General features: G+C 46.8%; 1 protein-coding gene across 1 annotated transcript in view; it reads left to right on the forward strand.

Moving 5' to 3' along the window:
- Positions 1-12,926, forward strand: part of LOC134929557 (metalloreductase STEAP4-like) — a gene marked incomplete at its 3' end in the record, with an annotated part of 73,545 nt that overhangs the window by 43,206 nt on the left and 17,413 nt on the right. Inside the window, exons 2-4 of the mRNA XM_063925151.1 lie at positions 4,964-5,017; positions 6,438-6,497; positions 6,873-6,913. Coding sequence (XP_063781221.1) covers positions 4,964-5,017; positions 6,438-6,497; positions 6,873-6,913 — 155 coding nt within the window. The remainder of the gene's footprint in view (positions 1-4,963; positions 5,018-6,437; positions 6,498-6,872; positions 6,914-12,926) is intronic.

Here is a 12,926-nt window from a genome sequence, read left to right on the forward strand (position 1 = left end):
CTGGCAAGTCTGACGAGTCCTCTCCTGCCTGGGATTCCTCCGATGCATCCTTGCGTGTAACGCCTACTGCTGCTGGCGCTGCTGTTGTTGCCGCTGGGAGTCGATGGTCATCCCAGAGGGGAAGTCGTAAGCCCACTTGTACTACTTCCAGTAAGCAATTGACTGTTCAACAGTCCTTTGCGAGGAAGATGAAATATCACAGCAGTCATCCTACTGCAAAGCGGATAACTGAGTCCTTGAAAACTATGTTGGTGTTAGACGTGCGTCCGGTATCCGCCGTTAGTTCACAGGGAACTAGACAATTTATTGAGGCAGTGTGCCCCCGTTACCAAATACCATCTAGGTTCCACTTCTGTAGGCAGGCGATACCGAGAATGTACACGGACGTCAGAAAAAGACTCACCAGTGTCCTAAAAAATGCAGTTGTACCCAATGTCCACTTAACCACGGACATGTGGACAAGTGGAGCAGGGCAGGGTCAGGACTATATGACTGTGACAGCCCACTGGGTAGATGTATGGACTCCCGCCGCAAGAACAGCAGCGGCGGCACCAGTAGCAGCATCTCGCAAACGCCAACTCTTTCCTAGGCAGGCTACGCTTTGTATCACCGCTTTCCAGAATACGCACACAGCTGAAAACCTCTTACGGCAACTGAGGAAGATCATCGCGGAATGGCTTACCCCAATTGGACTCTCCTGTGGATTTGTGGCATCGGACAACGCCAGCAATATTGTGTGTGCATTAAATATGGGCAAATTCCAGCACGTCCCATGTTTTGCACATACCTTGAATTTGGTGGTGCAGAATTTTTTAAAAAACGACAGGGGCGTGCAAGAGATGCTGTCGGTGGCCAGAAAAATTGCGGGACACTTTCGGCGTACAGGCACCACGTACAGAAGACTGGAGCACCACCAAAAACTACTGAACCTGCCCTGCCATCATCTGAAGCAAGAAGTGGTAACGAGGTGGAATTCAACCCTCTATATGCTTCAGAGGTTGGAGGAGCAGCAAAAGGCCATTCAAGCCTATACAATTGAGCACGATATAGGAGATGGAATGCACCTGTCTCAAGCGCAGTGGAGAATGATTTCAACGTTGTGCAAGGTTCTGATGCCCTTTGAACTTGCCACACGTGAAGTCAGTTCAGACACTGCCAGCCTGAGTCAGGTCATTCCCCTCATCAGGCTTTTGCAGAAGAAGCTGGAGGCATTGAAGAAGGAGCTAAAAGGGAGCGATTCCGCTAGGCATGTGGGACTTGTGGATGCAGCCCTTAATTCGCTTAACAAGGATTCACGGGTGGTCAATCTGTTGAAATCAGAGCACTACATTTTGGCCACCGTGCTCGATCCTAGATTTAAAGCCTACCTTGGATCTCTCTTTCCGGCAGACACAGGTCTGCTGGGGTTGAAAGACCTGCTGGTGACAAAATTGTCAAGTCAAGCGGAACGCGACCTGTCAACATCTCCTCCTTCACATTCTCCCGCAACTGGGGGTGCGAGGAAAAGGCTCAGAATTCCGAGCCCACCCGCTGGCGGTGATGCAGGGCAGTCTGGAGCGACTGCTGATGCTGACATCTGGTCCGGACTGAAGGACCTGACAACGATTACGGACATGTCGTCTACTGTCACTGCATATGATTCTCTCAACATTGATAGAATGGTGGAGGATTATATGAGTGACCGCATCCAAGTAGGCACGTCACACAGTCCGTACTTATACTGGCAGGAAAAAGAGGCAATTTGGAGGCCCTTGCACAAACTGGCTTTATTCTACCTAAGTTGCCCTCCCACAAGTGTGTACTCCGAAAGAGTGTTTAGTGCCGCCGCTCACCTTGTCAGCAATCGGCGTACGAGGTTACATCCAGAAAATGTGGAGAAGATGATGTTCATTAAAATGAATTATAATCAATTCCTCCGCGGAGACATTGACCAGCAGCAATTGCCTCCACAAAGTACACAGGGAGCTGAGATGGTGGATTCCAGTGGGGACGAATTGATAATCTGTGAGGAGGGGGATGTACACGGTGATATATCGGAGGGTGAAGATGAGGTGGACATCTTGCCTCTGTAGAGCCAGTTTGTGCAAGGAGAGATTAATTGCTTCTTTTTTGGGGGGGGTCCAAACCAACCCGTCATATCAGTCACAGTCGTGTGGCAGACCCTGTCACTGAAATGATGGGTTGGTTAAAGTGTGCATGTCCTGTTTTGTTTATACAACATAAGGGTGGGTGGGAGGGCCCAAGGACAATTCCATCTTGCACCTCTTTTTTCTTTTCTTTTTCTTTGCATCATGTGCTGATTGGGGAGGGTTTTTTTGGAAGGGACATCCTGCGTGACACTGCAGTGCCACTCCTAGATGGGCCCGGTGTTTGTGTCGGCCACTAGGGTCGCTAATCTTACTCACACAGTCAGCTACCTCATTGCGCCTCTTTTTTTCTTTGCGTCATGTGCTGTTTGGGGAGGGTTTTTTGGAAGGGCCATCCTGCGTGACACTGCAGTGCCACTCCTAAATGGGCCCGGTGTTTGTGTCGGCCACTAGGGTCGCTAATCTTACTCACACAGCTACCTCATTGCGCCTCTTTTTTTCTTTGCGTCATGTGCTGTTTGGGGAGGGTTTTTTGGAAGGGACATCCTGCGTGACACTGCAGTGCCACTCCTAGATGGGCCCGGTGTTTGTGTCGGCCACTAGGGTCGCTTATCTTACTCACACAGCGACCTCGGTGCAAATTTTAGGACTAAAAATAATATTGTGAGGTGTGAGGTATTCAGAATAGACTGAAAATGAGTGTAAATTATGGTTTTTGAGGTTAATAATACTTTGGGATCAAAATGACCCCCAAATTCTATGATTTAAGCTGTTTTTTAGTGTTTTTTGAAAAAAACACCCGAATCCAAAACACACCCGAATCCGACAAAAAAAATTCGGTGAGGTTTTGCCAAAACGCGTTCGAACCCAAAACACGGCCGCGGAACCGAACCCAAAACCAAAACACAAAACCAGAAAAATTTCAGGCGCTCATCTCTACTGTATACACATGCATTCCTCCCAACATTGAAGTAGACGAAGGAGGGACATCTTGGCGCGCTTAGCGCGCCCCGCGGCCGAAAAGGGGGCATGGCCTGTGTAGAAGGGGCGTGGTTTCGAGGAGGTCCCGCGATTGCGAGCCACGCCCCGTTTTCGTCACTGAGGGGGCATGGCCAGCGCTCTGTGAGCTGCTGGCATGCCCCCTCTCCCTCTAACTCACTGGAATAGACGCTGTGCGCACGCGCACAGCGTCTATTCACCGCTGCTCTGCTCTCAACTGAGCAGAGCAGTGAGTGATCAGGAGCCTCCCAACTGCCCCCACCCACTGCGGGACACTGCGGCCCGCGGGAGGGACAGCGGGACAGACCCAAAAAAACGGGACTGTCCCGCGAAAATCGGGACAGTTGGGAGGTATGCACATGTGGTAATTGCAGTGTTTTGTGAAGTGTACATTGTATCATATTTTGCAGGGAAATGTGCAGTGTATCGTGCAGTGTAATGTGCAGTTTGTCGTATTACGCAGTGCAGTGCATACAGTATTCAGTGTCGTGCAGTGCATCGTGTGGTGTAATTGCAGTGTGTCGTGCAGTGTACCTTCAGCGTATTGTGCAGTTTGTCGTATTGTGCAGTGTACTGTATCACATAGTGCAGTGCAGTCCCTCACTGTGAAGAACCCTTTTCGACTGTGTGCAAAATCGCCTCTCCTCCAACACGAGTGACTGTGCACGTGTCCTCTGTGTCGATATTATCAAAACAGTTCCTGTGTATTGTCCCCTTACTGTATATATTTGTAAAGGTTAATCATGTCCCCTCTTAATCTCCTCTTTGCCAATGTAAACATGCCTAGCCTAGCAAGCCTTTCCTCGTATTCCAGCTTCTCAATCCACTTGATCACTTTGGTTGCCTGCCTCTAAACCTTTTCTAGTTCCACGATATCCATTTTGTAGTATGGTGCCCAAAATTGTGCATCCTACCCCCCCTCCACTAGCCTAACCCTCCAATCATACTCTGAATCCAGACTCTGCATTCTGAATGTCGGTATCCCGACAGCCGGTATTTTAAAGACAAGTACAGTATAGTACAGTACAATACTGTACATCCCCTACCACTGGACAGTCATTCTTTCCCTGTTTTTCATTTTTGCTTTATAATATATATTTATATCATTTTTATTTTATTTATATATATATATATATATATATATGTTTTATATTCAACACAGACATTATTTACATGGAGCCAGAAGAGGAGACACAGTGTAGTAAGTACAGTAGGAATTAATCTTGCACATTCTTAAAAGTATTGACCAAGTCCGCCTTTACTACTCTATCTCAGGAAGGGAATTCCAAACATGTACAGTATTATCCTCACTGTAAAAAAGCCTTTTTCGCCTCTGTGTGCGAAATCTCCTCTCCTCCAACCTGAGCGGATCTTATAAAAAACAGACCCTCCACAAGCTCCGTGTATTGTCCTCTTATATTTTTGTAATTTTGAATCATGTCCCCTCTTAATCTCCTCTTTTCCATTGTAAACATGCCTAGCCTAGCAAGCCTTTCCTCGTATTCCAGCTTCTCAATCCACTTGATCAGTTTGGTAGCCCACCTCTGAACCTTTTCGAGTTTCACGATATCCATTTTGTAGTATGGTGCCCAAAATTGTGCATCCAACCTACCCTCCTCTAGCCTAACCCTCCAATCATACTCTGATTCCGGACTCTGCATTCTGAATGTCGGGATCCAGACAGCAGGTGTTTTAAATACAGGTACAGTACAGTACTGTATGTCCCCTACCACTGGAAAGTCATTCTGCTCCTACTGTATTATGAATATCTCTCTGCCTCCTGTAGCACTGTACGACTGTAGACTACTGTGCAATTTTGTAGTACTGTAACTGTACTCTACTGTATTTTGTTTATATATTTTTTTTCTTCCACTCAGTAATTATTGACAGTGAGGAGGAAGAGGAGGAGGAGAAGCCCTCTCCCCAACTTGGTAAGTAAACTGCAGTATTGTACTGTACTGTACATTGTGTTAAACCAATGGGTTGGGTTTGCGTGATCAGCAGTCAGGATTCCAGCGGTCAGGTGACCGACAGCAGCATCATGATTGCAGCAATCCCAACAGGGTGAGGTACGGTATCAAACCTCCTCCACTACCCCCTGATTCTGGCCTCGACATTCTCGTCTCTGTGTGCGAAATCTACTCTCCTCCAACCTGACTGAATTTTTGTTATACTGTATTCAACACAGAATACAAAAGTATATTTCATGGAATTTTTGTTTTCACGGGCCCTACACTGTCACAGGCCGTGGCGGAGGAGGAGGAGGACCAGCACCCTCTGTCCCCCACCACACTGCACCCATCAAGTAAGTCCAGTCTGGTACATCTTGCCTCTGTAGAGCCAGTTTGAGCAAGGAGAGATTGATTGCTTCTTTTTTTGGTGGGGGCCCAAACCAATCAGTCATTTCAGCCACAGTCGTGTGGCAGACCCTGTCGCTGAAATGATGGGTTTGTTAAAGTGTGCATGTCCTGTTTATACAACATAAGGGTGGATGGGAGGGCCCAAGGACAATTCCATCTTGTACCTCTTTTTTATTTATTTATCTGTGCATCATGTGATGTTTAGGGCAAATTTTTATAAGTGCCATCCTTTCTGCCACTGCAGTGCCACTCCTAGATGGGTCAGGTGTTTGTGCCGGCCACTTGGGTCACTTAGCTTAGTCATCCAGTGACCTCTGTGCAAATTTTAGGACTAAAAATAATATTGTGAGGTGTGAGGTGTTCAGAATAGACTGGAAATGAGTGGAAATTATGGTTATTGAGGTTAATAATACTATAGGATCAAAATTTCCCCCAAATGCTATGATTTAAGCTGTTTTGGAGGGGTTTTGAAAAAACCCCCCACTAGAATCCAAAACACACCCGAATCCAAAACCAAAACAGAAAACCCGAAAAATTTCCACATCTCTAGTTTTAATAAAGTCCAGGAGGGAAACATTCTCCTAATGAAGATACTGCAAGCAATAGGACACGAGGACGTGCACTGAGACTGGAGGGGGGGGGGGGGGAGGGGGGGTTTCAGGGGGAATTTTAAGAAAAATTACTTCACAGAAAGTACAGTGGACAAGTGGAATAGCCTCCCATCAGAGGTGGTAGAGCCTAAAGCAGTAGAGCTACAGTATTTATACATGCATGGAAGAGACATAAGGATATCCTTACAAAGAAATAAGGATCAAATAAGGTTTGATGTAAAAAATGGTAAAAAAAGAGGGAGATTAGATCGGCAAAGTGGTTCTTACAGTATTTGTCATCAAATTCTATGTTTCTGTATGTGCAACATTGTGTTGCAAATAGTACAGTAGTGTATTTCCTGAAATGAACCTTTTTTTCTCATTAATGTTTTTTTTCACAGACCCTACACTGGAACAGGCCATCGAGGAGGAGGAGGATGATGATGAGGCACAATTTAGTGGTAAGAATTATTACTGACATTGATCAGATGCCATCAGAGTAGCACTTTTCATCAGTTTTTTCTGGCAAATGCGTAGAAATCGGATGAAAATTGCACAAATCAGAATAGTGGATGGGGGACTTTAGATGAGTGTTTTTGTTTGAACTGGTGATGTTGCCCATACAGTAGCAACCAATCACATTCCACATTAACATTTATCTAGCTACACTTACAGACGATAATGCAGTACAGTAGGTAATATTTGATTGGTTGCCACTGTATGGACATCACCTGTTCTAAAAAAAAAAATTCCCACCTTACTAGATTTACCTCTCTCTCTCTCTTTTTCTCTCTCTCTCTCTCCTTGTCACTGTCTCTCCATTCATCTCTCTCTAGCTACTGGCAGTGATGAATTTCCCATTAGGCACGAGAGGCAGGTACTGTACCTAGGGGCGGCATCTGTTTGGGGGAAGGTGGATGGCAGAAGGGAAGAGGAAGGGTAAATGGATGGCATATAGGACAGGATGAGAAGAAGGATGTCTTGCAGAGACAACAGGTGGGGAAGAAGGATGTCTGGCAGAGACAACAGGAGGTAAAGATGGATGGCAGAGAGAACAGGAGGGGAAGATGGATGGCATAGAGGACAGGAAGGGAAGATTTAACAGTAGAGAGGACAGTAGGGGAAGATGGAAGAGAGAGAGAGAGGGCAGGAGGGGAAGATGGATAGTGGAGAAGACAGGAGGCAAAGATGGGTGGCATAGAGGACAGGAGGGAAAGATAAATGGCAGAGAGGACAGGAGGGGATGATGGATAACAGAGACAACAGGAGGGAAGACGGATGTATGGCAGAGACAACAGGAGGGGAAGAAGGATGTCTGGCAGAGATAACAGGAGGGGAAGATGGGTGGCAGAGATGAGAGGAGGGGAAGATGGATGGCAGAGAGGACAGGAGGGGAAGATGGATGGCAGAGAGGACAGGAGGGGAAGATTGATAGTAGAGAGGACAGGAAGGAAAGACGGAAGGGAGAGAGGGCAGGAGGGGAAGATGGATAGCTGAGAGGACATGAGGGGAAGATGGGTGGCATAGAGGACATGAGGGGAAGATGGGTGGCATAGAGGACATGAGGGGAAGATGGATTGTAGAGAGGACAGGAGGTAAAGATAGATGGCAGAGAGGACAGGAGGGGACGATAGATAATAGAGGCAACAGGAGGGGAAGACGGATATATGGCAGAGACAACAGGAGGGGAAGAAGGATGTCTGGCAAAGATAACAGGAGGGGAAGATGGATGACAGAGAGGACAGGAGGGGAAGATGGAAGGGAGAAAGGGCAGGAGGGGCAGATGGAAGGCAGAAATTACAGGAGGAGAAGAGTGATAGTAGAGAGGACAGGAAGGGAAGACGGAAAGGAGAGAGGACAGGAGGGGAAGACGGAAGGGAGAGAGGACAGGAGGGGAAGATGGATAGCTGAGAGGACAGGAGGGGAAGATGGATGGCAGAGAGGTCATGAGGGAAAGATGGGGGGGGTGGGGCAGAGAAAACAGCAGGGAAAGATGGGTGGCATAGAGGACATGAGGGGAAGATGGATTGTAGAGAGGACAGGAGGGGAAGATGGAAAGCAGAGAGAACAGGAGAGGAAGATGGACAGCAGAGAGGACAGGAGGAGTAGATGGATAGTAGTGACAACAGGAGGGGAAGACAGATGTCTGACAGAGACAACAGGAGGAGAAGAGGGATACAGGAGGGAAAGTTTGGATTTCTGGCAGAGACAACAGGAGGGAGAGATGGATGGCAGCGAGGACAAGAGAGGAAGATGGATAGCAGAGAGGACAGTAGGGGAAGAAGGATGGAGAGGAAAATGGGTGGCAGAGACACCAGGAGGGGAAGATGGGTGGCATAGAGGACATGAGGGGAAGATGGATAGTAGAGAGGACAGGAGGGGAAGATGGAAGGCAGAGAGGACAGGAGGCGAACATGGATGGCAGAGAGGACAGGAGGGGAAGATGGGTGGCATAGAGGACATGAGGGGAAGATGGATAGTAGAGAGGACATGAGGGAAAGATGGAAGGCAGAGAGGACAGGAGGGGACGATAGGTGGCATAGAGGACATGAGGGGAAGATGGACACAACAGAGAGGACAAGAGGGGAAGATGGACAGCAAAGAGAACAGGAGGGAAAGATGGAAGACAGAGAGAACAGGAGGGGAAGATGGATAGCAGAGAGAACAGGAGAGGAATATGGATGGCAGAGAATACACTATGGACAGTGGATCAATATGTAGTCACTGAGTATGACTTCAGAAAATGGTCAGAAAATAATGGTTCTTTGTACAACAGAATCCCAGGAATACCAGGATTGAGATTTTTTTAATCCCGAATCCCAGGATTACAAAAAAGGGGTGGAATTGGTTTTACTTGTCACAATATTATATAGGGAAGTGGAGCAGGAATTTCGGGGCTATTCATGCATCCCCTTTTAAGTTTTACTTTAACAACTGTGGTAAAGTATTTTAAAACTGTGCAGCAAGTAGTGTTCCTGTACAATTAGTGTAATAGCCATCATAAATTCAAGTGAGTGGTCAGATGGTCCGATTTCATTTGTATGTTTGGATAGTGGTTATGTACAGTGCTGTTAAAATGAAAGTATCCCTTTAACAAAGACTAGAGAGGATGCACTAGCCATTTATTTAAAAGGAAAGTTAGTTGTACCTTTTTTTTTCACCAGATGGTGATATGGAGAAACACATCACTTGAATATAGTTACATTTTGTTCAGTGTGTTCTCTATTGTGGTCAACAACAGTTTCCATTCAAAGAACAGCATTTTTATAGCTGAATATATGTCATGTGGAATAGGCATGTGCTGTCTTTCAGATCAGAGTGGATATGATATCCTTCCCAATACATCCGGATCTTCAAAAACCCACAGCCAAAAGTTGCATTCAGTGAGGTTCGGTGACCGTAATGACAATAATGTTTGATAGCCGAGGCTGATGACCTGTTCTTCAGTAAATTGTTGCCTTAGTAATTGTAGTGCTCTTCAGGTGATTTGTATCACCACCTGGTGACAAGATTTGTAACTGTGTATTTCTTCAATTAATGGCTAGCATGTCCTCTAAGGTACGTGTTGTCCAAATTTCTCTGCATTTCTAGCATTAGAAACCACTGCAGTGCTCTAAGTAGGAATTATTTAACAACCTTTCATATACTGCATCGTTATGTATAAAATATAAATATATGTAAAGCAGATGGAACTTACAGTTTAATAAGCAATCGCCTGGGTGTCACGGCGAAGAAAACCTCCAGTCATCAATACTTAAATCTCTCAAATGATGAACTTCAAAGGTGCTTGACAAAGATTCCTGAAGCTTGTAACAGTGGGGTATAAAAAATGATTGCTGAAAATATCTGACTGTATGAAGTGCTGATATAGTTGTAATCTCCGAGAGGTATGTGTATATATGCAGAGAGCATGGGCACACAGTTAAATACAGTTTAATGGGGAGATACTGTAGCTATCAAAATGTCCTTTATCTAAGAGACATTCCGCATTGCCACTTATCGCAATAGGCCCTACACACTGGGTGATAATACTCAAAGATATGAACGATCTCGTTCATTAATGAATGAGATACCATTCATATCTTTCAGTGTGGAGGCACCAGCGATGAACGATGCGCGGCCCTGCGCTCGTTCATCGCTGGTGCCCCGTCGTCTGTGCATGCAGGCCAATATGGACGATCTCGTCCATATTTGCCTGCACTTCTATGGAGCCTGGTGACGGGGGGAGTGAATAAACTTCACTCCCCCCATCACTGCCCCCCCTCCTCCCCGCCGCCGGGTCGCCCATCGGCCGTATCCACCGTCGGGCAGCTCGGCGGCGGATCGCTCAATGTGTAGGGCCCTTTAGCTGGGTACACCCCTGGGTGACTTGTCGGCAACTAGTCGTTGCACCACCAGAGCGGCTGATTCAGGTTATTATACTCACTTACCGATTTGCCGCTCGATGTGCCATCCTGAATTTTTCCTGCCCAGCTTTGCCAGTCATACACACATCCTCAGACATATAGACCATTGGCTGTGCAGCCGTTCTGATATGTCCGTGAATGGCGTCATTTGCAGACATATCAGGTGTGCACACCCACCGTCTGGCTTGCGAATGGCTGTTATATTGTGTAGCCAGCTTTAGCGCTGAAATATATAAAAACATCAATGGCTGAAGTTATGTAATGTAAACTGACCATTCTTGCTATCTGTTGACTTCCGCCCCAGTATTGCATCAGTGAAAGGACTGCCAGGGGGGTCATCTGGGACCTTCTATAACTATATATAGTAAATATTGCTAGTCTATGAATGATAATGTACCAGATTAATAACAACGTAGCACAGTAGAAAATAAACCATAGTTATGTGCAGCATAATGTTACATTCAGTATGTATGATAATGTATAATTCAAGTGCACAGCCTGGAACCTGATCCCTAGAGGAGGGGGTGGGCCCTCAGGCAGTGGGGCTCTCCGGATGTTTCCCCTGTACCCTTGTGAGCCAGTCCGACCCTTTGGATTTCCCTCTGCTGTAGGGAGTCAGCATTAGTTGCAAAGTCAACATTATCAGCAAAGCCGGTTTGGAAGAGTTAATTATCAACATTTTGCTTCATAATTTCCATTTGATTTTACAAATAGTTTTAATGAGGTGGGCTAGGGGCTTGTAGTGCTGAGTCCTGGAGTTCAGTCCTCACCAAGAATGATATCTGCATGGGACATGTTTCCTTGTCTGTGTGAGATGTCTCTGGGTCCTCTAACTTCTTCCCACAGTCTAAAGGCATACTCGAATGTTCATTGGCTTCTGGCTAAATTCACAGTAGGGCCAGCTCCAGACACGTTCGACTGGAGCGGCCGAACAGGGCGCCGGCTATTTAAGGGCAGCTGCCCATTTCTAATATGGTGCTGGCCATCAGCCAATCAGAGCTTGTGGACCGGCATCGGTGGCTCCTGATTGGCTGCCGGGCTGCAAGCTTTGATTGGCTCATGAACCGGCACCATATTTGAGATGACTGGTGGCCGGGAACGGGGAGAGAGCCGCTCCATGGACCAGGCATCATGATCACGGTGAGTGAGCCCGGGGTTGAGGGTGAGACGGGTGTACGGCAGCTGTCATAGCTCTCTGCCTGAATGTAGCTGAGGTGCAGCACTGTGGGGTCATTTGTGTATCTGGCAGCACTGTCGGGGCATATAATGTGTATCTAGTTGCACTGTGGGGGCATTAGTGTATCTGGCAGCACTGTCGGGGCATATAATGTGCATCTGGTAGCACTGTGGGGGCATTAGTGTATCTGGCAGCACTGTGGGGGCATATAATGTGTATCTGGTATGGCACTGCTGGGGGCATATAATGTGTATCTGGCAGCACTGTGGGGGCGTAAGTGTAGCATGTTACTGGAACATTTTGTGTATCTGACACTATACTGGGGACATTATATGTAAGGAACACTACTGTGGGCATTATGTGTAAGGCTGCTAATTGTGTGTTTAGAGGGGGTGTGAAAATAAATATATAGAGTTTGACAATATAAAGTTGTGAAGCCACACTCACTTTCCCAGGAGCGCGCCCATTAGAGGGGTAGGGGGCACTTCTAAATTTTTTGCTCAGAGTGCTAGTAGGTCTGGAGCCGGCCCTGATTCACACATAGGGGTATATTTACTAAAATTCGTATTTTTCTGAATGAGGTTAAAGTTCAAACATGAATGACATCGAATGTGTAAATTTGTAACTTTTTGAATTTATTACGACTAATTTACTAAGCTGTCGTATTCTGCATTTTCGTGTCTTCCGATGTCGATGTCATTCATATTTTTAGGCAGTGTTTTACGGGAGTGAATAGTAAAACACTGCCGACATTAACACAATGAATCTCGGCCGGATCTGTGAGATCCGTGCAGGGCTTCATTGTGCACCTTTCGTAAAAAAAAATAAAAAGCAAAAAAAAAATGCGTGGGGTCCCCCCCCCAAGCAAAACCAGCCTCGGGCTCTTTGAGCCGGTACTGGTTGATAAAATATGGGGGGGAAAAAGACAGGGGTTCCCCCATATTTCATCAACCAGCACCGGGCTCTGTGCCTGGTCCTGGTTCCAAAAATACGGGGGACAAAAAGCATAGGGGTCCCCCGTATTTTTAAAACTAGCACCGGGCTCCACTAGCCAGGTACATAATGCCACAGCCGGGGGACACTTTTATTGTGGTCCTGGTGGCCCTATCATTACATACCCAACTAGTCACCCCTGGCCGGGGTACCCTGGAGGAGTGGGAACCCCTTACATCAAGGGGTCCCCCCCCTCCAGCCACCCAAGGGCCAGGGGTGAAGCCCGAGGCTGTCCCCCCCATCCAAGGGCGGCGGATGGGGGGCTGATAGCCTTTTGAAAAAAATGAGAATATTGTTTTTAGTAGCAATACTAC

Source organism: Pseudophryne corroboree, chromosome 5 (genome assembly GCF_028390025.1).
Source record: "Pseudophryne corroboree isolate aPseCor3 chromosome 5, aPseCor3.hap2, whole genome shotgun sequence".
NCBI classification, from domain to species: Eukaryota; Metazoa; Chordata; class Amphibia; order Anura; family Myobatrachidae; genus Pseudophryne; species Pseudophryne corroboree.